The sequence below is a fragment of the Chelonoidis abingdonii genome, chromosome 6 (assembly GCF_003597395.2).
Source record: "Chelonoidis abingdonii isolate Lonesome George chromosome 6, CheloAbing_2.0, whole genome shotgun sequence".
Taxonomy (NCBI): domain Eukaryota; kingdom Metazoa; phylum Chordata; order Testudines; family Testudinidae; genus Chelonoidis; species Chelonoidis abingdonii.
In genome coordinates this window covers 25,433,631-25,458,217 of record NC_133774.1, presented here as the reverse complement: position 1 = coordinate 25,458,217, position 24,587 = coordinate 25,433,631, and the positions used below count along the sequence as shown (strand labels likewise).

Below are 24,587 nucleotides of genomic sequence, written 5' to 3'. Positions count from 1 at the left end.
CAGTGTCCCAATTCAGCACACCTTTATGACAAGAGTTCCTCTCCTACTAATAAAAGGTAGTAACATACTGTATTACTGTTGTACAAGATACAGGCACATCCACTGAAATTCACAAATGAGCACTGCTCCAGGACCTTTCAAAACAGTATTTCACAAATGATACAGAGGTACTAACGAAGATCATCCTTCCAGTCCATTATCCTTATCAAACAGAGTGTACCAATAGTTCCCATTTTAGAGCAGATGCAATAACAAATATTGAGCACTGTCCATTTGTATCCACGGCATCTTACTAAAGTCAGAGCGTGTAAATCCACAAGTTCTGCAGGTTAATTCTGGTTAAAAGCATTCAATTGCAAGTTCAATTAAATATACAATACTTGTTCTATAGTCCCTTTAGCATATAATTAAAAAAATATTAACTTTTAGCAGTCCATACTAAAACCCCAGCACGGTTCACTGTCAACATAGAAATGCCACAATTTTACAATAAGGTGCAGTAGGACAGTGGTAATCTGAGGCCCCAATATTTCTATATGTATGGTGTCTAAACCAAAAATTCATATAATTAAGTATTAAGGCTTTAAAAGTTACTAGAGCAAGCACTCCCATTGATTTACATTAGGGCAAATCAAAGTAAATAGCAACCCTAGGCTTATATTTTCTCCCAATTAAAATTATATTAGAATCAGAGCCAGGTCTTTCAAACAACATTGTAATTAACTCCTTGAATGCCCCTCGAATTCAGTGAAACAACATAAAATGGCCTTAGGGCATTCTGTGTGCTCTAATTTTGTGGAGGGAAATATCAGTGTATTCCTGTAAAGTAGAAGATTTAAGTTCTATTTTCACATTCAGTTCTTCTACCAAGTGATGCCCCGACTCTTTCTGACCACATTTATATCCAATTTATGACATTTCTATACTCACAGCACAATACTAATCTCAGAATTAATTCTCAGTTGAGGAGATGGAGATTAGATGAATGCAAAGTCGGCTCACCTATTAGGAAAGGCTACAAAACCTTCACATCTGATAAAGCTTTTCCAACATAACCAAAATGACGTTCACAACTTCAACCAGTCCTTTCTTTCCAACCTCACTCTCCCCCTACCTCAAGTAGAGCTTTCTATCAGCCAATAAAGGAAAAGAGCCAGAAACTCCATGAAGTGAGAACCTGCATACCGAACACCTAGCAGAGATTCTCCTTTCCCCAATAACACTTCAGATGATAATTTTCCTCCTAGGCCATGAATTCAGCTCTCATCCTAAAAAAAAAAATTGGAGACATACCTATCTCCTAGAACTGGAAGGGATCTTGAAAGGTCACTGAGTTCAGCCTCCTGCCTTCACTAGCAGGACCAAGTACTGATTTTTGCCCCAGATTCCTAAGTGGCCCCCTCAAGGACTGAACTCACAACCCTGGGTTTAGCAGGCCAATGCTCAAACCATAGCTATCTCTCCCCCCCTCTCAAGAACAAACTCTGCTGGCAGTTAGTGTTGCCCTGTTAATTAGCCACAGGCACTTGCACAGCTAGTGACTATTCTACTGCCGACCTCAATACCTGTGCTTGTCACATCTTCACACAATCAGGCTCTGCTAACCCAATTAACAAGAACACTAATGCCACTCACAAATCTGGGTTTCTTCCATTGCCAGAGCCACTGGGCCAATGGGAGGGCTTAGCTTTTGTCCATCCTCTTAGCGGCTTTTGGTTACCATACCATACAAGCTGGCGCCATACTGAAAGATACCTCCAGCACTTCCCATTCTATTACATATCTTGTGAATTCCATCACATTCACATCATTTCCCTCCCCCCAGTCTATGGCAGAGAACCGTATGCCACCTGACAAATAACGGAAAGGGTTACTGTATCATGAGTGTATCAGCGTGGCTCAGTTTTTCCCATCTTAAGCAAGCCATCGTCCTGCTTACATCATATAAAAGGGCAACTGGAACAAGTGATTTTAAACTTCATGTACCTAGAAAGACAATTCGTGTCTTGGTTAATCTACTTTTACTGACTATAAAAACACATTGAGAAATTCACTGTGTGACTCAAGGGCTACTCAAGACAGGGAATGAATGATTTGTACACAGCTAATCCTACTTTAAACAGAATCATAGACATTAGACACATCAGAGACCTTTGGTGACCTAGTCCCACCCTGCCTGTTTAGGACAGTCTCCTGTGTCCTCCAGCTCTTTGTCATCTCTGCTTTTAGATGAGTTAAGCAATGTGCACTCAACTTCCCTTGGGAGATTTTTTCCACTCAAATACAGTACATCCCACTGTTGGAAAGCTTTTCCTCTTGATATCCTTCTAAAATTCTCCATTGTATCACATTCTCCTAGCTGTAACCTTTGTGTTAATAAAAAAAATTATCTTCCAACCTAGGTGCTTACAACCATCCAGCATTTTTTGTAACCATATTGCTGTAGTCACCTACCCACCAGTAAATGTCATTTCACCAGGCTTTTCATTTTCTCCCTCACAGGGTGCACAGAGAAGGGCTGTTTTCTCTCCCTTTACAGAAGAGGCTGAGAGTTGGCCCCCTACATCCCCCTTAATCCATAGCTACATCAGGGGATTCACCACAGACAAGGACCACCCACATGAAAATCTCTTGCCACCAAACTGCTAACTGCCACATAGCACCCAAGCCTCACCTTGACAATCACTGCCCCTGGAACATCCCTCAGAGGGTGAAAAGAGATTATAAGAGTGAACCCACGTAGTTTACTGCCAACTATTTGTAGACATTCATGTTGCTTTGCCCCACGGCTCTAGGGTCAGGGAGAGTCTGGCCAGAACAACAGCCACGGCCCCTCCCTTCTCACAGCTCAGATCTTCCCCAAGTCTCCACAGGTGGGCGTCTATAGGGTTGAGAGGAAGAAGCAAGCATACTGCAGTGCTGGTTCCTCTTTCTGCACTAAGATCCATAGATTCTGGCTCCTCTCTGCGGAGGCAAGGGGACCAGAGTTATTACATTTCATTGCTAAGAAATGCTTCTTACTTTTTGATCATTCAGATTCCTACGCTGACAAGCTGATGTTAGGCATCTTATAGGTTCACCATAGATGTACAATTTTTGTTTCATAGTCAAATTACTGACTTGTTTATTTTAAATCTAGTCTATATTCAATGAATTTTAAGTACTCTCTGTGGAAGCCAGCACAGTAAATCAAACTAGTAAGACACTGACTCAGACGTTTTATTTTTTGCACAGGTGTAGCTACAAGGATGTAGCTGTACAAGTGAAAACCCTCCGGCGGGAATGCACTGCACTGGTGAAAAAAGTGACTTGTGCACAGATGCAATTTAGCATTGTTTGAAACTACAGCTATAGCAGTACAGCCACACCAGCAGAAATAAACAAACAAAAAACCCCACAAAACACAAAACTACACACCTACTGTAGGAAATAACTCAGTGTTTCAACCCTCTACTCTTAGACCTTGCCTGTAACTTGTAACAGTTTAAAATCTGTTTTTAAGTTGATTCAGCTGGTCCAGGTAAGCCACCTCTATATGGATGCCGTAGAAGCCTAATGCTAACCAATTTAAGAGTGTCCACATAGGGTTTCGTGCCAGGTTAACCATATAAACTAAAATTGGTTTTTAAACCCAACTAGTAGAAGTTGTGTGAACACAGAAGGCCTTAGTGCCACCCAGTTACTGTAACTGGAAAGAATTATACAAAAGAAGAAAACAAGACCTTTCTTCAGTTTATCTTGTCCATTAATAGTGCTCTAGGTGAAATCCTGGCTTCACTGAAGTTAATTGGAGTTTACTCATTTATTCATTAGACTCACATTTTGCCCTGTGTCTAGTCAGACTCCGCTGTCTGGGCAGGTCTTTCAATGCAGAATCAGCAAACTGAATTTTTTTTTTTTTTAAAAAGGCTAGGAAAATGTAAGACCACAGAAACGGGCAGGGGCAAGGGCAGGTGTAATGATTTAAGTTACTTTAATCTCAGCTATAGAAACCAAACAGATTTCAAGCTGCCAATGTCTCTTTCAATTGGATATTGGGAGAACAATTATTTTGAGGAAGATGGAGTGGGGGTGGGAGTGGTGAGAAAGACTGATCTACTGTACTCTTCTCTCTAACCCAGTATACGCTGTCGATCAGAGGCAGATATTAGCTAGGCAACAATGCCAACAGCAATCCAAAGCCTACTCCTGAGAAATACTTCATGGTCAGGTGCCTCAGAAGGCCAAGTGTGGCATGGAAATTATGAAAAAAAATCCTCTTAACAATGGAGAATGTTTAGTCAAAATGACAGAGGAAAGATGGTCTTGGTTTGAAACACTCTCTAGGACTTAGGAAATATGGGGCCAATACACAAAGGCTATGGCATAGCTCGGTATGATCTCAGGCAAGTCAATCTCTTTGTGCCTCAATTCCTCATCTCTAAAAAGGAGAACAAAAATACCCTCTTCTTCCCCCTTGTGCCTTCCTTCTCTATTTGGACTGCAAAGTCTTCAGGACACCAGCTGTTTCCAGCAATGTGTTTTTACAGCACTTTACACAGCAAGGCCTGGATTTGGATTGAGGAATCTAGTTACAAATAATAAAAATAAAAAGATTACATGAGCCACAGTTCCACTTGTTATCATATTAAAGATTTAAGAGTGATCAGATGAAGCAATGGTGTCCAATCAAGAGCAAAGGATGTAACCAGCAGAGGTGTGCCAAACCACCTATTTGTTGAGATAGCAGCACAGAGAACTGCATCTCACAACAGCTAGTACCTGTTACTTGTTCCTTTATGATACCACATCAGACAATTAATTGCTCCTTAGGGGAGTAAGCAAGCATGAAGAAAGTATAAAGATTTAATCTTAAATCCAAGGCTGTACAATGTTGCTTTATGGATGAATGCTGTAAAGCAGCCCACGAAAAACAAACAGCGACATTGGAAGTGTTAAGAAGGGATGAACGTTGTGTATGTAAGACACTTGTCAAACCTCACCCTCAAACCCTGTCCCTGTCACATGATGATTCCCTGAAGGATTTTACCCCATTGAAGAAATATTCTCACTAAGAAAAGTTTTCAAATATTCTACTTTTAAAAAAGAGCTTGCTTATATAAATAAATACATATACGCACGCTCTTTTTTTTAAAGTAGTATATCTGAAAGTATGTAGTCTGCCCTGGAAGACATCAACAGTATGAACTAGCACGATTACAGCCACACCAAGGAAGTAAAACCTGATTGAGAAGGGAAGTGATCTTTAAACTGAAATGGCTTTAGAAAGTCAAAATAATTTGTAGGTATGCCTTGCTCCATAGAACACTTAAGAGAAAAGCTCAGCCTGCAAAGGAATCAACATCACTAACCCTACAATAAAGTACTGAGAGCACCGAGGGCAGAGTGAACCAAGGAGGCATCAACCAACCATAGCAGTACCCTCCACCCTGGCACCACAACCATAATCCTAGCTGAATGAGGAGGGAAGACCCTGGGGGAGAGTGAAGGGGGGGAATAGAGACTGAGCCCATCCCACACTCACTGCACAGCTGCAGTTCCTGTCCCACCAGGCAGGGCCTGGCTTCCCGCTTTCAGCATTGCAACCCCATGCACCGGGCTGCAACACCCAGAGTGGTGTGGGTGCAATTTAACCCATGAATCCATGTTAACACTGCCCCTCGAGAGCACCCATTCATATCCATATTATTGAAAACCCTTTCCTTAGGGACAGGATGCAATGTCAATATATCAGACTGACTTCACTGTAAATATTGTATATACTAATACCGAGGAAGGATGGTATAATGCTTAAGGCACTACTCAGGTAGACCCAGCTTTAACTCCCTACTCCAGTGGTCTCCAAAGTGGGGTGCGCAAGAGGATCCTTGGGGGTGTGCAGCAGGAGGAGCGCCTTTTTTTTTTTTTTTTTGCGCTTTGTCAGTTCGGGCAGGAGTCCGAGTGGCCTTTTTAATTTTTTTTTCTTTGGCAAAAATGGTAGAGCCGGTGCGACAGGGGGTGCGTGCTTAAAAAGTTTTTACTAATGGGGTACGCAATCAAAGTTTGGAGACCACTGCCCTACTCCACCACAGACTTCTGGTATGATCTTGGGCAAGTCAGTCTCTTCTGCAACAAAAGAAATGGAGGAGCTGGGACTGTCTAATGTTGCTGCCACCAGGTCCGTTTTAGTTTCCATCCACACCAGTTCGCAGCTGTAAGGGCCAAGGGCTAAATTCACCATTTCTTTCCTATCCCAAATCCAACTTTATTCCAAGCAGTTTGATGATAGTTTATTACTTAAGCTGCCATCATTAAAAGTATTACTTCTGCAAACTCTAATACAGACCCCCTCTTAAAAAAATTAAGCATTATGCACAGTAGAAAAGCTACTGCCAGAATAGCAGTAATTTCAATTCATATCTTCTAGTGAAGTCATAACCCACAGAAGCCAGCACAAACCTGCCTAGATAGTTGATATAAATCCCAAAAGTGTTTTCTTTTGGCTATTTAAGTTTCTGCGTGAGAAGGCAAAGAACAAAACACTAAAGATTTAGATTTATTAATTCTATTTTTATAGATTTTTGTTTATTGTTATTTCAGGTATCACCACCATGCAACAAGAACCAGAACATACTCAGCTACCAGAATGAATTGATCATAGTGGATTATTACTATAGCTGGTGCAAAAACTGTGCCATTAATCTTCACAAAAACCTAGAACTGCCCAGAAACTTAGCTTCCAGTCCTTTTGGAACTGTTCTCCTTTCAAACACATATGTCCCGCCAAACGGGACTGCGGAAAGGTACCCAAGTGGGGCTATATCAAAACTGAACAGAGATGCGTTATTAAACCCTTTCATGAAAACTTTCAGCAGCAGCTCTGTTCACTCTGCTCTTACCCATTTTACGTAATCAGTTGTTTTTGGGAAAGCCGGCTTCTTTGTCATATTGAGAGGTGCATTCCTGGATTAGGGAAGAGAATGGCGCACACACACATATCTCCAATATTTTGGAGTCTGAAGGATATACTCTTGCTGTGCAAGGTATACAGATAAATGTTGGCAAGGCACTTTGCTTCTCTATCAGACAGAATGTCAAGTTCTAAACAAGTCTTGTGAAAGAGCATTTGAGAAGAACAACACACCTTTGTTTATGTAGTTGTTGTACGACTCTTTCATTAGCAAATACAAAAAAGTTCACTTACCTCTCTTTAGGAGTGTGTGCCAAAAGCTAAGCATGTCTAGAGATTTATAAATTCCACTTAATCAGTCTAGAGTGTCTGGTCTAGTAATACACATATATTTGGTGTTTTAAGCTTTTTAATGCTATTCTGAAACCAGCAGGGAGATGGCACTAAATAAGAGGCTTCAAAATGCACAACTGATGATTGGACAATAAATGTTTAAAATCTGTCAGTACAATGAGGATTATGCATGCAAAACAATTAACCATATTTATACTCTATTACAGGTTCATGTTCTTAAACGGAGGAATATTGAAAAGTAGATTTTGCAGTGAGAAATTAAAATGATTTGACAAGTAACACAGTACAGCCAAAAAAAAAAAAAAAAAAAAAAAGAAAAGAAAAGGAGAGGGGAAGGAAAATCCTCTTCACAGGTTTTTGGTAAGAATTAGAAATATGAACTCCAGTGTGGATCTGACTGGGTTACTAATCTGGTCTATTTTTAATTGTCACCTGTGGGAAATCCTGATCTGATAAGATTATTTCCAATAAACTGAAACCTTTTAGCCTCAGTATCCCCTTAGACTGCTACTTTTGCAGTTATGAACTAAATTTATCTTTAAAGTTCATAACAGTAAAAAAGAAAATTATATAGGAAGGACTTTATCAGGTTTAAAAAAAAACTAAAAAAGCAAGGTCCTTATGCTACTCAAAGTAACTTTGAACGTTAGAAATCTAGCTTACTTTGTATTATTTGCATTATCACTGTACTTTACTTTCTACATCTTTCAGAGCCTGAACAACAAAAACAGATTAAGGGATTTTACTCAAAGATTAGAGCACAGGCAGAATGCTCTACAATATTTGTTTTGCCAAGACTGCAAGGAAATTTCTCTTTCAAAAAAAAATTCCATTGGAAAGTAAAGGAAGAAACTATTCCTATTCTGGCCAAATTTAAACAGACAGAGCCAAGGACAAGGTACCCATCTTAAAGTGTAAAAAACAGGAAGGGGGGGTACTCACACGTCTGTTTTGGTCACTTTTCTCAAAAGTTACTTTAAACTCAGTCCTCATAACTCCCATATGTACACGACGGTTTCTGGAGGGAGAAAAATTTCACCAACGGAGATGCGAACACCAGAAGAGAGGTTTATACTTTTAATGCAAATGCTGACAATTTTAACTACAGCTTTGAATGAGATATTTTACAAGGGCATTAGTGAGGTATTTTATTATTTGCAATAAAGCTATGGCAGGTTCCGATCAAGAGAATTAGAACCTCTTCTGTTAAGCAGTCCCAGCATCCTTTGCTACACAAATGGTAAAAATCCCATATGAGGGTAAAAAAGGGGAAAGATTAAGCATTATTTACAGAAACTTTGGGCATTGAGTGTAAGAGCTTCAGCAACATAACAAAAAAGTGATTTTATATATTTATTTATATATCGATATCTACACACACACACCCCACATTCCACTAGGAGATCTTTCCCCAAACCCTACCTGTGAGACAGAGATACCTTGGCCTGGGAGGAGCTTCTTAGAGAGAGAAATCCATAGATGCTGACTGCTCCCCCTTAAAGTTTACTAAAGCTAGGCTATTATTACTCACACATGAGCTGCAGCTGTCAACTCTCCAAAGCCCTGATGCGACCCACCACAGGAGAGAGACTAGAGTAAAAAAAAGTTGCAGTTGAGTCACTGGCTGCTTTGCACGGCCCTCTGGATCCTCTTCAAATCCAGACGCACGGCGGGGGGGGGGGGGGGGCTAACTTTCTGCTAAAGAAAACGCACTATCAGCAGCTTCTAGTGGGAGGGGAGCAGAGAGAAATCTCCCCATGCTCCAGAGAGCAGAAAGCCCAACGCGGCGACCCACACCGCCTGCAAACTCTTCCCTCTCCTTAAGGAAACTTGTTCCTCCACCGCTCCGCAGAGAGGAGGCCTCCCACTCACTCAGTGGAGGCAGAGCCCGGAGCTCTGGAAATCACAGGCTGACTCACAATAAAGGAGACCGACTATGAAATCCTTGCCTGCTACCACTGCCTCCCTCCCAGTCTCTCCAAACTGCAGGGTTCCAGGAGCACGGGAGGAAAGACGGAAGCAACAAGGGTCCAGCCTGGAGAGCTCCCCTGCCTCCGTCTCGCCCATTCATTCCCTCCACCTCTCCGTCCAGCGAGCGTGCATCTCTCCCCCCAATACGCACCGCATTCCTACCCCACTTTTCCTAGAGACCCCAGGAGCAGGCAGCAGGCTCCGCACTTCGCCTCCTCCTTCCCCTGCCCGTTCTCTGTGGAGAGAACCACAGAGAACGGGCACACAATGCCCCTATTCATAGTCTCCTCCCCAGCCACTCTGCTCCCTGAATTCCCAATAACAAAAGGAAGGGGTGGGAACAGGACACAATAAAAAAAAAGAGAGAGAGCGCTGGATAAACAGATGCCAACTTCTGTGAGGACACTCACCCCATGGAGGCTCCTTGCCCTGCTGCCGCCGGCGGCTCCGGAGCTACACACGCTCAGCGCCCGACACGCTGGCCGAGGAGAGGAAAGCGGAGCAGCAGCTGCCCTGGGAAAGTTTCGTGCTGCTGGTGGTGGTGGTGGTCAGCGCGAGCCACACACACGCAGCGAACGCCTAGCTCCCAGCGTTCCGACTCCTCGGGGAGGGGCAGGAGGAGGGAGGAGAATTACATCACTCTGAGCCCACGTGACCGCAGCGCTCCTGCCCCCGTTGAGGTGTGGGGGGGGGGGAGACACAGCTCGGCGCCGGGCTGGGGCTTGAGCCCGACATTCCGTGAATCACGTGGCAGGCGGGGATGCGCCTCTCCGAGCCGCTGCTGCGGCAGGTCGCTGCTCTGTAGCGCCCCCAGCGGTGGCTGCGGCAGCAGTTCACGTCCCCACCCGCTCACTACCCTGGAGAGGCGGGGGCAGGCACGCAGCAGTTTGGGGGGGAGAGGCCGGGGGTGGGGGGGCGGTGGATGAAGGAAGAGGGCAGGAGGTAGAAAGAGATGGGAAGGCTGGGGGAAGAGGAAGGAGCGGGGAAACTGGGTAGGCAGGGGAGCTGGAACAATTTGTATGTGGGGCAGGGCCACCAGAGGATTCAGGGGGTCTGGGGTCTTTGGCGGTGGGGGGGCCCCTGCTTCAGCAGTAATTTGGCAGCGGGGGGTCCTTCTGCTCCGGTACCTGCCTCCGAAGTGCCCCGAAGACCTGCGGCAGGGACCCCCTGCTGCCGAATTACCGTCGAAGACCCAGCACTTCGGCAATGGGTCCCACTTCAGCGGTAATTCGGCGGCAGGGACCCCCCACCGCCGAAGACCCGGAGCAGAAGAAGCTCCGGGGCTTGGGCCCCGTGAGAGTTTTCCGGGGTTCCCGGAGTGTGTGAAGGACCCAACTCCAGGGGGCCCGAAAAACTCTCGTGGGGGCCCCTGGAGGGCCCAGGGTCTGGAGCAAATTGCCCCACTTGCCCCCCCACAAACGGCAACCCTGATGTGGGGGTGCTGAGAGCCATTGAATCATCCTGAGAATCCTCTGTGTGAGGGGAACCACTTCAAGCCAGCACCCCTACTTCCAGCTGGTATGTGGGTATGGTTCAGCAAGGGGAGAGGGGTGAGACCCAGAGAGGTGGGTTGGGTAGAGAAGGGTTAGACCTGGAGGGATTGGATGGAGCTGGGAAGAGCTAAACAGTTCCACCTTCCTGGCTTGTGGCTTCAGGTTAAACCAGCTCAAGGATGGGCACAAGGAGGGACCAGAGCCACTGGACGTGGAAGATGAGCCACTGTGGACAGCCCCAGCCACATCATGAGGCACTTTGCTGATGAAAAATGCCTACCCTGCTTTCTCTCCCAGTGTATCTCTAGCTGTGGCTGGCACTTCCCAGAAGCCTCTCATTGGCAGCAGCCCTCTGACCTTTTCTACCCCTTAGATTGTAAACTCTTTGGGACAGAGACTAGGGTGACCCGATAAAAAGTGTGAAAAATCAGGACAGGGATGGGGGGAGAAGGGACTGTCCCTATAATATTGGGACGCCCCATCCCCCTTCGACAGCTGATCTGTGGTGGGTGGGAGGCACTGGGAGGGCAGGGGAGAAGTTGATCGGTGGGGCTGCCAGCGGGTAGGAGGCGCCGGAAGGGAAGGGGTCACCCACTAATTTTTTTTCGTGGGTGCTCCAGCCCTAGAATTCCCACAGAGTCAGGGCCTATGGAGCTCTCTAATCCCTGCCTGAGAAAGCCTTGGTTCACAAACTTACAAATTCCCCTATTAAGACCACACTTCTTGTCACTAACATCCCATGAAAAATCCATCCCTATAGTTGATGGATTTTAGCTGATCCGTCAGAGCATGATGGATACATATTAATATACCTCATTAATAATCCCCTATATTTGATTCCACTTCACAAGCCCATGATCTCTTCCTAATAACTGCAACTAGCCTCTCAGCCCAGATCCTCCCTTGCTCTCAACATTCACCAGTGAGCACTTCCCCCAAACATCCATGTGGTTGTTAAAATAGCCACATGTGTTGGTACTGTGAAAACCACACCAGTGTTATAAGGAAGTGCACTTACAGAAATGAATGTGTGATCCCTATATTGTGCAGTGATATTTACTTTGACTGTGAGAACAGAATCAAATAAATCCACCAACACCGTTTTCCCTCTTCTTAATTTTTCTTTTAAAAAACACAGGGAAATGAAAAATGAAAAACTATGTTAATCTAATGCTAAGGCTGAGAATTTAACTTGCACAAAAATAGGAATATATGAAAGTTGCATTTTATACAACAATAGCATTTTATGCATTAACATTATAGGGCATGTTGCATATATGTAGGATTTCGTATTCCTGTTTATGCTGTAAAATGCATACCTTCAAAGTACTAGAGTCACGCACTCAATTGCTTCTGTAGGCTGAGCTCTTTGCACACACCAAGGTCTCCTTGCATCTCTTCATTTTTCTCACAAGCTCCCTGTGTGCCATCCTCCAATCCTCCTCCTACTCCCCTTTTCTCCTCCGTACCAGTCTCCCATTCTCCCCTATATTAGAGGTTCTGTGTGCTCCCCAATCTTCCCTTCCCTTTACCATTCCTTTCTGTCTGGAAGAGAAGTCATTCAAGGTGCCAGCATTTTAAAACCTATTGGGACTATGGGCAGAGTTGAAATGGGGCGTGGTGTCATATTGGAAGATACTAATGGCTAGGGTGACCAGATGTCCCAATTTTATAGGAACAGTCCTGATATTTGGGGCTTTTTCTTATGTAGGATCCTATTACCCCCGCACCTCCTGTCCCGATTTTTCACACTTGCTGTCTGGTCTCCCTACTAATGGCTGTCATCAACTGGTTATTTGATCTATAGACCAGCAGTTCTCAGCCAGGGGTAGGCATACCCCTTGGGGTACGCAGAGGTCTTCCAGGGGGTACATCAACTCATCTAAACATTTGCCTAGTTTTACAATGGGCTACATAAAAAGCCATAGCAAAGTCAGTACAAACTAAAATTTCATGCAATGATTTGTTTATACTGCTCTTTATGATATATTCTGAAATGTAAGTACAATATTTATATTCCAACTGATTTATTTTATAATTATACGCTAAAAATGAGAAAGTAAGCAATTTTTCAGTAATAGTGTGCTGTGACACTTTTGTATTTTTACATCTGATTTTGTAAGCAAGTACTTTTTAAGTGAGGTGAAACTTGAAGTATACAAGACAAAACTGACTCCTCAATGGGGTACAGTAGTCTGGAAAGGTTGAGAGCCACCACTGTAGACAATTGCAGAGGTAGTTGAAGCGGCTGGCTGTGCTAACCAGAAGCCATGACCTCTGTTTGCCCAACTTTCCCTACTTCTGATTTTCACCAAAATCAACAGGTTTCTTCCCACTGATGCCTAAAACATACCCTGAAATGTTGGAATTGATCTGATGTGGTGAGAAATGCCATCAAGTTGGGCGTAGGGCCTTGCTTCACTTGGCCAAAAATACTACATATATCCCATATAACATTCCATATTATTGGGGACCATCCCGATATGAAGGGCTTTGTCTTATATAGGACCCTATTACACCCCCACCCTGCCCCATCCTGATTTTTCACACTTGCTATCTGGTCACCCTACGTATATGCAACATGGCTGACTTAACAATGGTTTAGGAATCTTGTGCTTGATTTGTGGAACAATCTAATGTCAGTGAAATTCCAGTGTAACCCATGGATTTAGTTACCCTAGCATAAAAGTGGTGTAATAAAGTGGAGAATCAGGCCTCCTAAATTTTGAATTTTTGGACTATAGTTAATTTACACTCTCAATCTTAATGCTAATTGTTATAAGGTTGAGTTTTGGGGGGCATGTGTAGCAGTAGCATGTCATACATTTAGTCTCCAACAAATTCTGGCTCCATTATTGTATAATTTTCAACCTTTGGTGAATATAATACTAATTAGATCAGAATGAAATGCTGTTCATCATCTCAAAAAATTGTAGTTGAGGATAACTCTCTTAAAAACTTTGTTCCCACAGTTTGTGTAAAATTGTGAAATCATCTTAATTTCTTTTAGAGAGCCTGACTGCACTCTAGGTTAGATTTATTTTATGCAAAACAGTGCTTTCATCTATTCGTCTGCAAGTTCCTTTTTGGGTGCCCAAAAATAGCTGCTGCCACTTTTTGAACCTCATTCTGTTTAAAAATCATCCTCTTCTTTCATTTTATATCCAGGTTCCCATGCCCCTCTCTAGGAATCAGGCCATGCTTACAGGAGTTACCATCCCTCCCAGGCCGCAGAGAGATAGCAGAATTAATTTTGGTTGCTAATGGAGTGCCCACTTGTCCCCTCCCCTCATACATACACACACAGGGGCTTCTGGGATTTAAACTGTGTAGTCATGGATTCCATAGTCATGTCCCCAGTTCAAGACCCTCCTTTGTACTGTTGCATATGAAGGGAGCAGAGCATGAGGCTGTGAATCAGGAAACCTAGATCTTATTCTCAGGGCTGTCTCTGACCCGCTATGGGATCTTGGGCAAGTCACTTCAGCTGTCACTGCCTCCATTTTCCCATCTGTAAAATGAAGAAAATGATACTAACCTTCCTTTATAAAGTCCTTTGAGATCTATGGATCAGAAGCACTATAGAAGAGCTAAGAGTAATTGTTATAGTGAGTAGGTAGATTTTAGTCTACCAGCATGAAGGAGCCACAAAGCTGATATATACCTGTGATGGGGAGTACACCCCACAAAAGGCCTGAAGATGGCTAGGTGGGTTGATTAACTGCCTAAGCTGCACCTGGAGGAAGAGATAAGGAGCAAGGACTAATTAGAGATGAAGATCAGCTGGACATGAAAAGGAGGGGCCTCTATAAGGCCCAGTAGCAGAGCGTATAACAGGGTGTATGGTGAAAAATGGTAGTCACTCTCAGAGCAAGAGATGGTAAGGTAGGAAGTAGCTCAGGGAAACAGCAGTAATGTTCAGTACTGTATAGACCAGGGGCAGGCAAACTATGGCACGTGTGGCGAAGGTGGCATGCGAGCTGATTTTCAGTGGCACTGGTCCGGGGGGCTTTGCATTTTAATTTAATTTTAAATGAAGCTTCTTAAACATTTTAAAAACATTTACTTTACACACAACAATAATTGAGTTATACATTAAAGACTTATAGAAAGAGACCTTCTAAAAACGTTAAAACGTATGACTGGCGCGCGAAACCTTAAATTAGAGTGAATAAATGAAGACTCGGCACACCACTTCTGAAAGGGTGCCGACTCCTGGTATAGACCTTGACTGCTTGTTGTAGGGTCCTTGGGCTAGAACCCAGTATAGAGGGTGGGCCTAGGTTCCCCTACCAGCCACTGGGAAAGTAGCAATAATATTAAGGGGCAGTGAAATGGAAGACTGCCTAAGACAGGGAGTCCCAAGAGACTTTGATACATGCACCCGTTCCTCTCCCCAACGGGGAAAATTACAGTGATTAGTCCAGAGGGCCAAACTGTGACATGGGAGCAGCTGAGTCCTGAGAGAGACTGTGTGATGGAGTACAACTGCAGGAAGGGGTGTTGGCCTGACAGAGTTAATCCCCAGATGCATTCCCAAGGAGGTGCTCCAGCAGTTTAAGTAGAGCACCCTGTGATAATACCCTTTGTATAGGTAGCTTCCTTTAGCAGCATAGGGCTGTGTGACATCCATCCTCTCAGCCCTTTGCACAGGGGGCATGCTAAGGTGATGGTAAAGGAAGAGGACATTCTCTTGCACTCTCAGGTCCTGTAGAGGCCACATCAGCTAAGTATAAGTTACAGCAACCTCAGGGGTGCTCTAAATTATGCTAGAACCATACAGGCCCTTAGAAGAGGGAGATGTGGACAGGTGATTGCATTATATTGACAGGTTCTTCTAACTAGCCTTTTATGGTGTTTAGGTTTTTTTTGCAGCTTCTGGCTTGGATTCTAGCTCACATTACAGACGCTCCCCGGGTTATGCAAGACCCATCTTATGCAAATTTGCACTTATGGAAAAAGTTCCATAAGCCAGAAATAGGATTTTCAAGTTGTGGAAATTTTTCGCAACGTATGGGTATACATTTCTGACTTACGCAAAATTTGAGTTATGCAAGGCTTTCCAGAATGGCACGATTGTGTAAGCTGGGGAGTGTCTGTACACAAGAAGAAGATTGTGTCTGCTCCCAGAGATTGTGTGCAAAGTAAAGCAGAATCCTGCACTGCTTAATCTTCCTGTAGTTCAAGATCCTTAAACTTTGTTTCATAGACCAAAACACCCATACATCATTCTACTGCACTCCCACTTTCTTGCTGGACCAGTTCAGGTTTTATTATTTCACGTCTGAATAGTTTGTTTTGCTAATCCTGAGCTATTGTTGCTCCTACAGGAGCTTTTAAAGGAAGATTGCTTTCAGATTTAGTGACTTCTTGTTTGTTCTTGTTTTGTTCCATTGTTTCTGTATTTACAACAAATGATTTTTTACCCTTTGTCACAGATGTCTCCCACAAGTGAGCTTGGGAGGGTTACAGCACATGTATTTTTATATCTGCTCTCATCATAGCTTTTCTTTCTTTTTTCTTTTCTTTTTTTTTTAAATAACTCAGAGTGGAGTTACCCAGTATTCCTTCTGTGGCTCTGTTTACAGTGTAGAATGGTCAAGGTGCCCAGATTAGACCACCTATCCCTTATTATTTATACTACTAGTTTAGCACCAGCAATGTGGTTCACGCTATGAGACAAGAAATGAAGACAATCTCTGCCCTGTGGAACTCGACAGAGAGAAAGACAACTCCAGGAAATCCAATGGACTGAAGACAGCCACACAGTGAACTTCTTGAACTGAGATGAAACTTTTGGACAGAGAGCTGGGGCTGCCAGCCATTTCAGTTGCCTTGGAGGGACAAAGAGGAAGAATCATGGAAGAAGCATGTGTGAAATTCTGGCCCCACTGAAGTCAATAGCAAAACCCCCATAGACTTCAGTGGACCAGGATTTCACTCCAAATGTCAAGATTATTCAGATTTTAGGCTACTGGAACAAGATTTCTTCTAAATGTACCAGTTCTACCTCCTCCCTTTCTCTCCGCATTCCTCTTCACACCTTTCTCCATCAAGTTCTGGCATATTATACTTTGTTTGAGCCCCTTACAGCCCAATGCTACTGTCATGTGGAAGAACCTGTAAGAATGGAAAATCCCTGCTGTACCATCCTCAAGGTTCTTCTTCTTGGCTGCAGGGTTCCCTTCTTCATGGCAGTAAGGCTGGTCTGTCATCTGTCTCCCCCTGTGGCTGCACACTCCCTCTCTTGTCTGGGAGCAAAAGTTGTGGAGGGGAAGTGATACTATTTGTTTCAGCATTAAATCTTTTAAGGTTGTCATAGCAGTGATCAACTGGATCTGGAGAAACTTGACATAAAGAGCAGCTGCTCTTGCCCTCCCTATCTGCGCAGCTTCAGCTGAACAGAATCAGGGCCACTTGGAGGGGGGGCAAGTGGGACAATTTGCCCCGGGCCCTGCAGGGGCCCCCACGAGAGTTTTTCGGGGCCCCTGGAGCAGGGTCCTTCACTCGCTCTAGGGGCCCCAGAAAACTCTAGCAGGGCCCGGTCCCCGGAGCTTCTTCTGCTCCGGGTCATCATGGGCAATTTGGCAGAGGGGGGTTCTTCCACTCCGGGGCGGAAGGACCCCCTGCCGCCGAATTACCGCCGAAGCGGGACCTACCGCTGAAATCCCAGGTCTTTGGTGGTAATTTGGTGGCGGGGGGCCCCCGCCGCAGGTCTTCGGGGTACTTTGGCGGTGGGTCCAAGAGTGGAAGGACCCCCCTGTCACCGAATTACCGCCGAAGCAGGGGGCCCCCTGCCGCCGAAGACCCCAGACCCCCTGAATCCTCTGGGCGACCCTGAACAGAATTGATGGGGAACAGCTTGTGTGGGCTCCAGCTGAGGAAGGGAACACTCCTCCAATGGCGCTCATCTGAGATGCACCCACTTTTATGTCTCTACCTACCTACCAAAGAAGGTGAAGGTCTTTCCCTGGGTCTATATGTAGATTTTTGAATGTATAGTATACTATATAGCTATAGTAACATAGTACACAAGGGACTAATGCAATTCTGCTTCAGCTACCCAGGACAAAATCATCTTTCTTTTCCCCTTTTTTTGACCATATAAAAAGTGGACCCTGAATATTTGTATTGTTGGTATGAAGAACACACCATGCTTTGTGTGAGTTTAGTCAGGGAGAAAATAATTTCTTGGCCTTTTGGCAAGCTTCTCCTGTAGTATCAGTGTGGAAATGACATATTAGGTTATCAAGTTCATCCCCTTGCAAGTGCTAGCTCGTAGTTCCCAGAGGAAAGATATATCAGATAGATCCACGCCCTGGTCGTAGGAGCCCTGGGTGCATGGGACCCCCACAACGAGCTGAGAGCGTGCAGAGTCGGCCAGGCTCATGAGACAGTTCATGGTGTCCAACAGTATCGGGGGGTCCAGAGACATCTACACGGGGCACATCACAGGACACCGTCAGTACTAGGACGAGTAAATGAGACCGCCGGTCAGGGAAATAACCCAGTTCCTTCCCTGACAAACCAAGGGACCCACCTTACCCATGTACCTATTCGATACACCAGTACTGACTTGGACTCTAAATACATTCTATCTGAGATCACTTATTCACTGACGCTTTAAAAACTCCTGCACCTCAATGTGGGTCTATGCTGGTTAAGTGCTATGTATGTATCTTGTGAACCTTGTAACCGATACTTGTAATCTCTCATAACTCAAGCCTGACCCCAGAAGTACAGTAGGTTCCTTCTTAACTTGTGTAAACTTGATTTTAAACATTAGCTTTAATAAAATTTTTAGATCAGCTTTTTTTATTGATATATCTTTCCTCTGGGAACTAACTACAACTTGCCAGGGGATGGACTTGATAACCTAATATGTCATTTCCACACTGACTATCACCCTCAATATTATACCACAACATGGTTCATTCTGAAATGAGTTTCAAATCACATCAAGTCCATAGAAACAGAGCAAGGATTCCACAATCCTTGCAGAACAGATTACACCTAAAACTACAGTAGATCCATAAAAATAATTGAAAAGACAGATAAGAGTTTCTTCCTATAGAAAAGCCAGATAAGCAAGTGGACACCTGTCCAAATATGCATTAAGACATTTGATGGTACAGAAAAAAAAAAAGCCCTATCAACAATCTACATCAGAATAACAGGGCACATTTCAAAACTGTACAATGTGAATTACCTGTTTATGTGGCATCCCTTTTCCAGTGCTTTTATTATTTAACTCAAAGCCTCATTCTCCCAGGAATGGCTTTTTCCACACAGCAGAGCAAAAGGGAGACTCCATGAGTTTCAACCACCTTCTTTCCTCCTCATTCTTCCATTGGAGCTGAGAGGAAAATTTGGTCTTCTATGGAAGAGGCTGCATATCCAATCCCCTAAACCCCATGGATCTTAGGGGAACAGCTGGAGATAAGGGGGCCATCTGTGAGGAAATCCCTGGTTTCCACTCTCCTACCTGGCCCTCTTGACAACCCAACACATACGGAGTGTACCTGGAGCCTTGAGGCTTCTAAAGTGTTAAGGGGAAAATGGGCTCAAATTATTGCAGACTCTCATACCTGGGTTGCTTGGGCTCCCCTGTGAGTTCCGGGAAGGTGGGCGGGCAGCAAACATGTTGCAGAGACTTTACTTCAACATATAGGGCCATGTCCTGCTTACTGTGAGCTACACCAATTATTCCAGTACAGTACAACATGTTTGAAAACCATGAGGTTGCTCAGGTGTAATTAAGAGGAGAATTTGTCACAGCAGATTTAAATTGATGTGAAGGATAACTCAAGACTAAAATCCTTAGTACTTTTCACCTTGAACATTATCTTAACTATGGTGTAATGCATAATATTGTTTAAAGTCTCAGAGCAATTCCTAAGGGTAGAGTAAGTTACATGCCATATTTAGTGCATATCTCACCGTGGGAGTTACTCCTCTGCTCTTTCTTAAAGTTTCCACTCCATTCCTGTTTTGTAAATCAATTTCCTCTTCCCACTCTAACCAAAGCAATCCACATTCCTGCATATTTTGTATGACTATTTGCATTACAAGGAAATCAGGCAACTAGTAAATGGCATTTCAAGCTGCTTGTTTTTGTCTGTGCTAGTTATAGGATTTCTTAATATACTTGGCACCTGCAATCGTAAACTTTAACACTATCTCCCATGATCATTTCTGAATTGCTCTTGCTGAGGAGGTACTAAATACTACATGCATTCTAATTCTTCTTGTAGCTCTACCAGCAACTGAAAAAAAAGTCTCCTTAATTAATATCTACTCAATAAGCAGATTTCAATTCAGATTTTCTATTTGGTTTAAATTTTTGTATTAAAGTTAATGTTTAAAACAAAATATACACAAGTTAAGAGGGAAGGTAATGTACATCTGGGGTCAGGCTTGAGTTATGAGGGATTACAGGTATTGGTTACAAGGACGAAGAGATACATATCACATAACCAGCATAGATCCAGATTGGGGTGAGGGAGTTTTTAGAGCATCAGTGGACAAGTGGGCTAGGGTACCCATGGAATGTATTAAGAGTCCAAATCAGTATCGGTGTAGCAAATAAATACATGGGTGGAGTGCATCCCTTGGTTTGTCAGGGAAGGAAGTGGGTTATTTCCCTGGTCAGTGGTCTCAATTACTCAATGTGGTATTGACTGTGTCCTGTGATGTGTTCCGTATAAATGTCTCTGGACTACCTGATGGTGTCGGACACCACGAGCTGTCTCATGAGCCGGGTGCTGCGTCGACCAACTCCGCATGCTTTCAATACTGTCTCGTTGTGGGGGGGTCCCACAAGCCCAGGGCTCCCACGATCAGGGCGTGTATCTGGACCTCATAGCCCTGGGCTTTCATGATCTCAGTCAGCGGGGTGTACTTCAACGCCTTCCGTGCTCGGGCCTCGTGGAAGACTGGTGACCTGTTTTCAAATGGCACAGTGACGTCGACCACAAGGATCTTCTTCGTTTCTGTGTCCGTCACGACGATGTCAGGTCGCAGTTGGCTGTCTGTGCCAGGGATGATGGAGTCGACGGTGATCTTCTCCAGGGATGGCGGGATGGTTTTCACCAGTCGGTTCTGTATGGCATTGTGGCAGTGCCGCCAGGCTCCGGAGTGCTGTTTGCATCCACACAGGATATCAGGCAGGGTCTCGTTGGCGTAGCCGCACTTCCTGCAGTGCTTGTCCCGGTTGCTGTGGCGGATGGCTCTGTTGAGGGGAACACAGTGGAGTCGGGCCCTGTGGACAAATCTCCAGTTGGCGAACCTAGTGAAGTTACCCCCAGGGAGGAAGTGGTTGCTGGCGTCCCACTTGCTGGACACCTTGAACACCTTGCCCTGGTCCGGCTTCTGTTTGAGGTTCTCGGTATAGTGGCAGTGGATGACGTCTTTTAGGGTCCTTTCCAGCATCATTCTGGCGGTCGGGGTGACGATAGTGTGGTCCGGAGTCTTTATGTATGGAACCAGTATTCCCAGCTCCTGACGCTCCTCGCACTACTTCCAGCAGCAGCCGATCCTCTTTTCTAGGCGTCTTGAGGCGTTGCAGGCGCGGGACTAGAGAGAGGACAGGTCTCCCCACTTTCGCCCGAACTCAGCCTCCAGGGAACCGCTGAGGTAAGTGTCAACGTCCTGCTCGGAAGGGGCCCTGGTGATGCGTTTCCTGACCACATCCCATACGGCTTCCTGGACGATGCTCCTCACTGTCAGGTCCGGGCACATCAGGAGGCGGAAGGCGTGGGTCATCACTGCCACGTCACAGAAGTTGCCCATCCGAGGTACGCTGGCGCTGCCCTGCCTGTGGGAAATGTAGATTATGTCAGTGCTGGCCCTCTGGGGAAGGTAGAGCCATTTCCTCACCAGCAGCCTGATGGTGCTGTTGGCCTTGTTCAGGGGCACCTTGGTTACGGCCGATCCCCTGAAGACAAAGGAGATGCAGGGGATCAGGAAGGTATTGAGGGCATTGATCTTTTGCCAGGGGGCAAGCAGGGAGGAGTCAATTTGGGCCGCGTCTCGCAGGGTCTCCACGATGGTGTCTTCGGGGTCTGTCGGACGCGGACTCCTGTGGGTGTGCCAAGATGTTGGTATACCCCTCCCTCTTTGAGGGAGGCCATGGGCTCGCCCTGGATCAGGAACTGTGACGGCTGGATGAGAGCCCTGGCACCACCCTCAGCGCGGAGGGAGGTGCAATTTTGGGGGTTGAAGTGGAGGCCCATCCAATCGGCGGCTCAGCTGGTGACATTGAGCATTTGCTAGAGGCTTTTTGAGCTGTCAGCAACCAGGGCCAGATCGTCCGCATAGGCCAGAATGCTGATTTTCTTGCCATGCAGGTCGAAGCCAGTCGGGCCGCTGGAGATGGCTTGGATGAGTGGTTCCATGGCCAGGTTGAAGATGATGGGGCTAAGAGGGCATTCTTGTTTCACGCCACAGCGGATGGGGATGGCATCTGTCTCTCTATCCGTGGCATGGATGATGGTGGTGCAGTCCTTGTAGAGGTCCTGGAGGATCTGGGTGAAGGTTTCTGGCATCCCGAACTCTTTCAGGGTGGCAAAGATGTGATGGTGGAATATGGACCCAAAGGCGTTGGTCAGATCAAGCCATGCTATGGCGCACTGCCTCTTGGACGTCCTGGTCTTCTGGATAGCCGTCTGAAGAAGGAAGTTGTGCTTGTAGCATCCCTCGCAGGACATGAGACCCATCTTCACTGAGCTGATGGCACCCCCACACACTGACCAGTCTGTGATCCTTGCCGCAAGGCAGCTGGCATACAGCTTGTAGATGGTAGAGCAGAGGGAGATGGGCCTCCAGTTGCCTCGTCGTCTCGTTTACCTTTTTAGTGGATGAGCACAGTCATGGACTTTTTCCAGGAACGGGGAGCGTGGCAGAACTGCTTGCATTTGTTGAAAGTGGCAGCAAGCACCAAGCAGCTGGGGTCTCGCTTCTTCAGCAGATGGTAACGGATGCCATCTTTTCCAGGGGCAATGTTTTTGGTCCTTGTCAGCCTCGCCTGCACCTCCTGCGGGGAAAAATCTCACTCCAGGTCCTCCAGGAGGTTGATCCAGGGTAGTGGGAGAAGGCATTCTGGGCATCGGACGTTGGTCTGGGCCTCGTGATCAAACACATCCTTGAAGTAGGACAGGAGTAGAGCCTCTCAGGCTGGATTGCACAGTAGGAGGAAGTCCCATTGAGAATCTCCCTCATGGCTTTCATGCAGTTCGTCCTGTATAGTTTCTGAATACAGGATGTGGCCGCCAGATTGTAGCGGTGGCCAACATCCTCTCTCCTGCCTTCTCTGGCGGTGTTGTTATGGCTTGGCGCAGGGTATCTGCGAGTGGCCCATGTGGCCTCCTGGAGTTCCCTCCTTTTTGGTGTAATTTCCGTAGACAGTTCTGTGGTCAGTCTGTCCATCGGGGTGTCAAAGTTCTCAAAGTCCTCAGCATTTGCCAGCTCCTTCATCCAAGTGGATTGCCACTGTATGGCGACCCTCACTCGCGGCTGTCGCTCCTCCTGCTACATTGTCTCTGCAGGTGGAGGTGCTGCAGGGACAATCTGTGGCCTTGTTGTCCCTCGGATTGGGAAGTGGTGTTCAGGTGGATCTTGAGGCAGGGGTCCTGGTGCGGTGGAGGGGGCAGCTCTCGGTGTCTCTGAAGCAGTTCTGGATCTTCCGGGAGGGAGTGAGGTTCTGGAAGCACTGGTGCTGGGCTTTAGTTGGGGGGGCGCAGTCGTGTTTGGAAATGCTGGGGATGGTTCTGGTTCTTCTACAGATGGTGTCCAGTTGGGGAGTCCTCATGGGGCCTGAGTTTTTTGGCAGTTGGAGTCTCGCTGGGCAACCTTGGAGGAAGTGTTGGGTCTCCCGGCGGCGGGGTATGGCTGTGGGATCTGGGGGCTGCGGGAGGCTCCTCCATTGGTTGGATCTTGCTGGGCGGCCTGGGGGTGGTGCTAGTTGCTCCTACGGCAGGGCTACATGAGGTTACCTGTGTGGGAGCTCTGCTCCGTTTTGTATCCATGTTGTGTCGAAGGGTTTCTATGAGGTCGCTGAGGTGTCTGGTGAGGTTGCTGACTTGTGAGATGGCGGGGATCCCCCTCCAGCAGGGTCCAGCATGGGGATTCTGGAGATGGGGCTGGTTCTTTTGGTGGCATCAGCTTGTCGGTCAGTCCTCAAGGCAGGGGTCGCGCTTCTCTCAGTTGGCAGTTGGTCCCCCCTTACATGCTGTGGCACTGGGGATGATGGCTGGGGTGCTGAAGCCAGAGTGTCGGTGGGAGTCAGGGTTGGATCCAGCAAAGTGTCAGTGGGATTGACCTTAATGGTAGTGAGGGGTCCCTTGCATGTGGTTTGATGGTACTTACATTTCTTTTGAGTCTCAAAGGGTAGATCACAGCAGCTACACCAGAAAGCAATTCATTTGTTGTAGGTCTTACGAATGTGTTGCTGAGGGCCCCCACGGTCTGGACTCCATGGACGGGGAAGCAGAAGGGACAGAGAAGAAGACCTGTAGGGATCAGGTACTGGAGGTAGATGCAGTCATCTTCCCCTGCCTCACCCTCTGTGGGGCGAACCTCTGTTGTGCCTGCAGACTCACCAGGTGATTCCTCTCAGTCTGGTAGAGAAGCTTGAGGAGGTGAAGTTGCTCCTGCAGGGGTGCTAGACTCACTGGCCACAATATCCCTTTGCCCAGAAGGACAATGTGGGGCATCGAGATCCTGGGCGGTGGAGTGCATTCCCCTTCGAGCACTCTTCTTCCGGGCAGCCGGGTGGTAAGTAGTTTCAGAGTCTGGGGTTGAGGAGGTGGTTCCTTCGGGAGCATCCCTCTCTGGAGTAGCAGGGCAGCAATCAGTATAGTGATCCTGGGTCATTGGGTGGG

General features: G+C 46.0%; 1 protein-coding gene across 5 annotated transcripts in view; it reads right to left on the bottom strand.

Annotated features, from left to right (window-relative positions):
• RAI14 (retinoic acid induced 14) overlaps positions 1–9,784 on the bottom strand; it is a 156,293-nt gene extending 146,509 nt beyond the window's left edge. For 3 of the 5 annotated variants that reach the window (XM_075066893.1, XM_075066896.1, XM_075066897.1), the window contains exons 1-2: positions 9,625–9,712; positions 8,775–8,833 (exon numbers count right to left, since the gene is read on the bottom strand). In XM_075066893.1, the coding sequence (XP_074922994.1) occupies positions 8,775–8,778 (4 nt within the window). In that variant the 5' untranslated portion in view covers positions 8,779–8,833; positions 9,625–9,712. Of the gene's footprint in view, positions 1–8,774; positions 8,834–9,624 lie in introns of all 5 variants that reach the window. The other 2 variants (XM_075066895.1, XM_075066894.1) reach the window with 2 other exon arrangements.
• Positions 9,785–24,587: the final 14,803 nt, after the last annotated feature.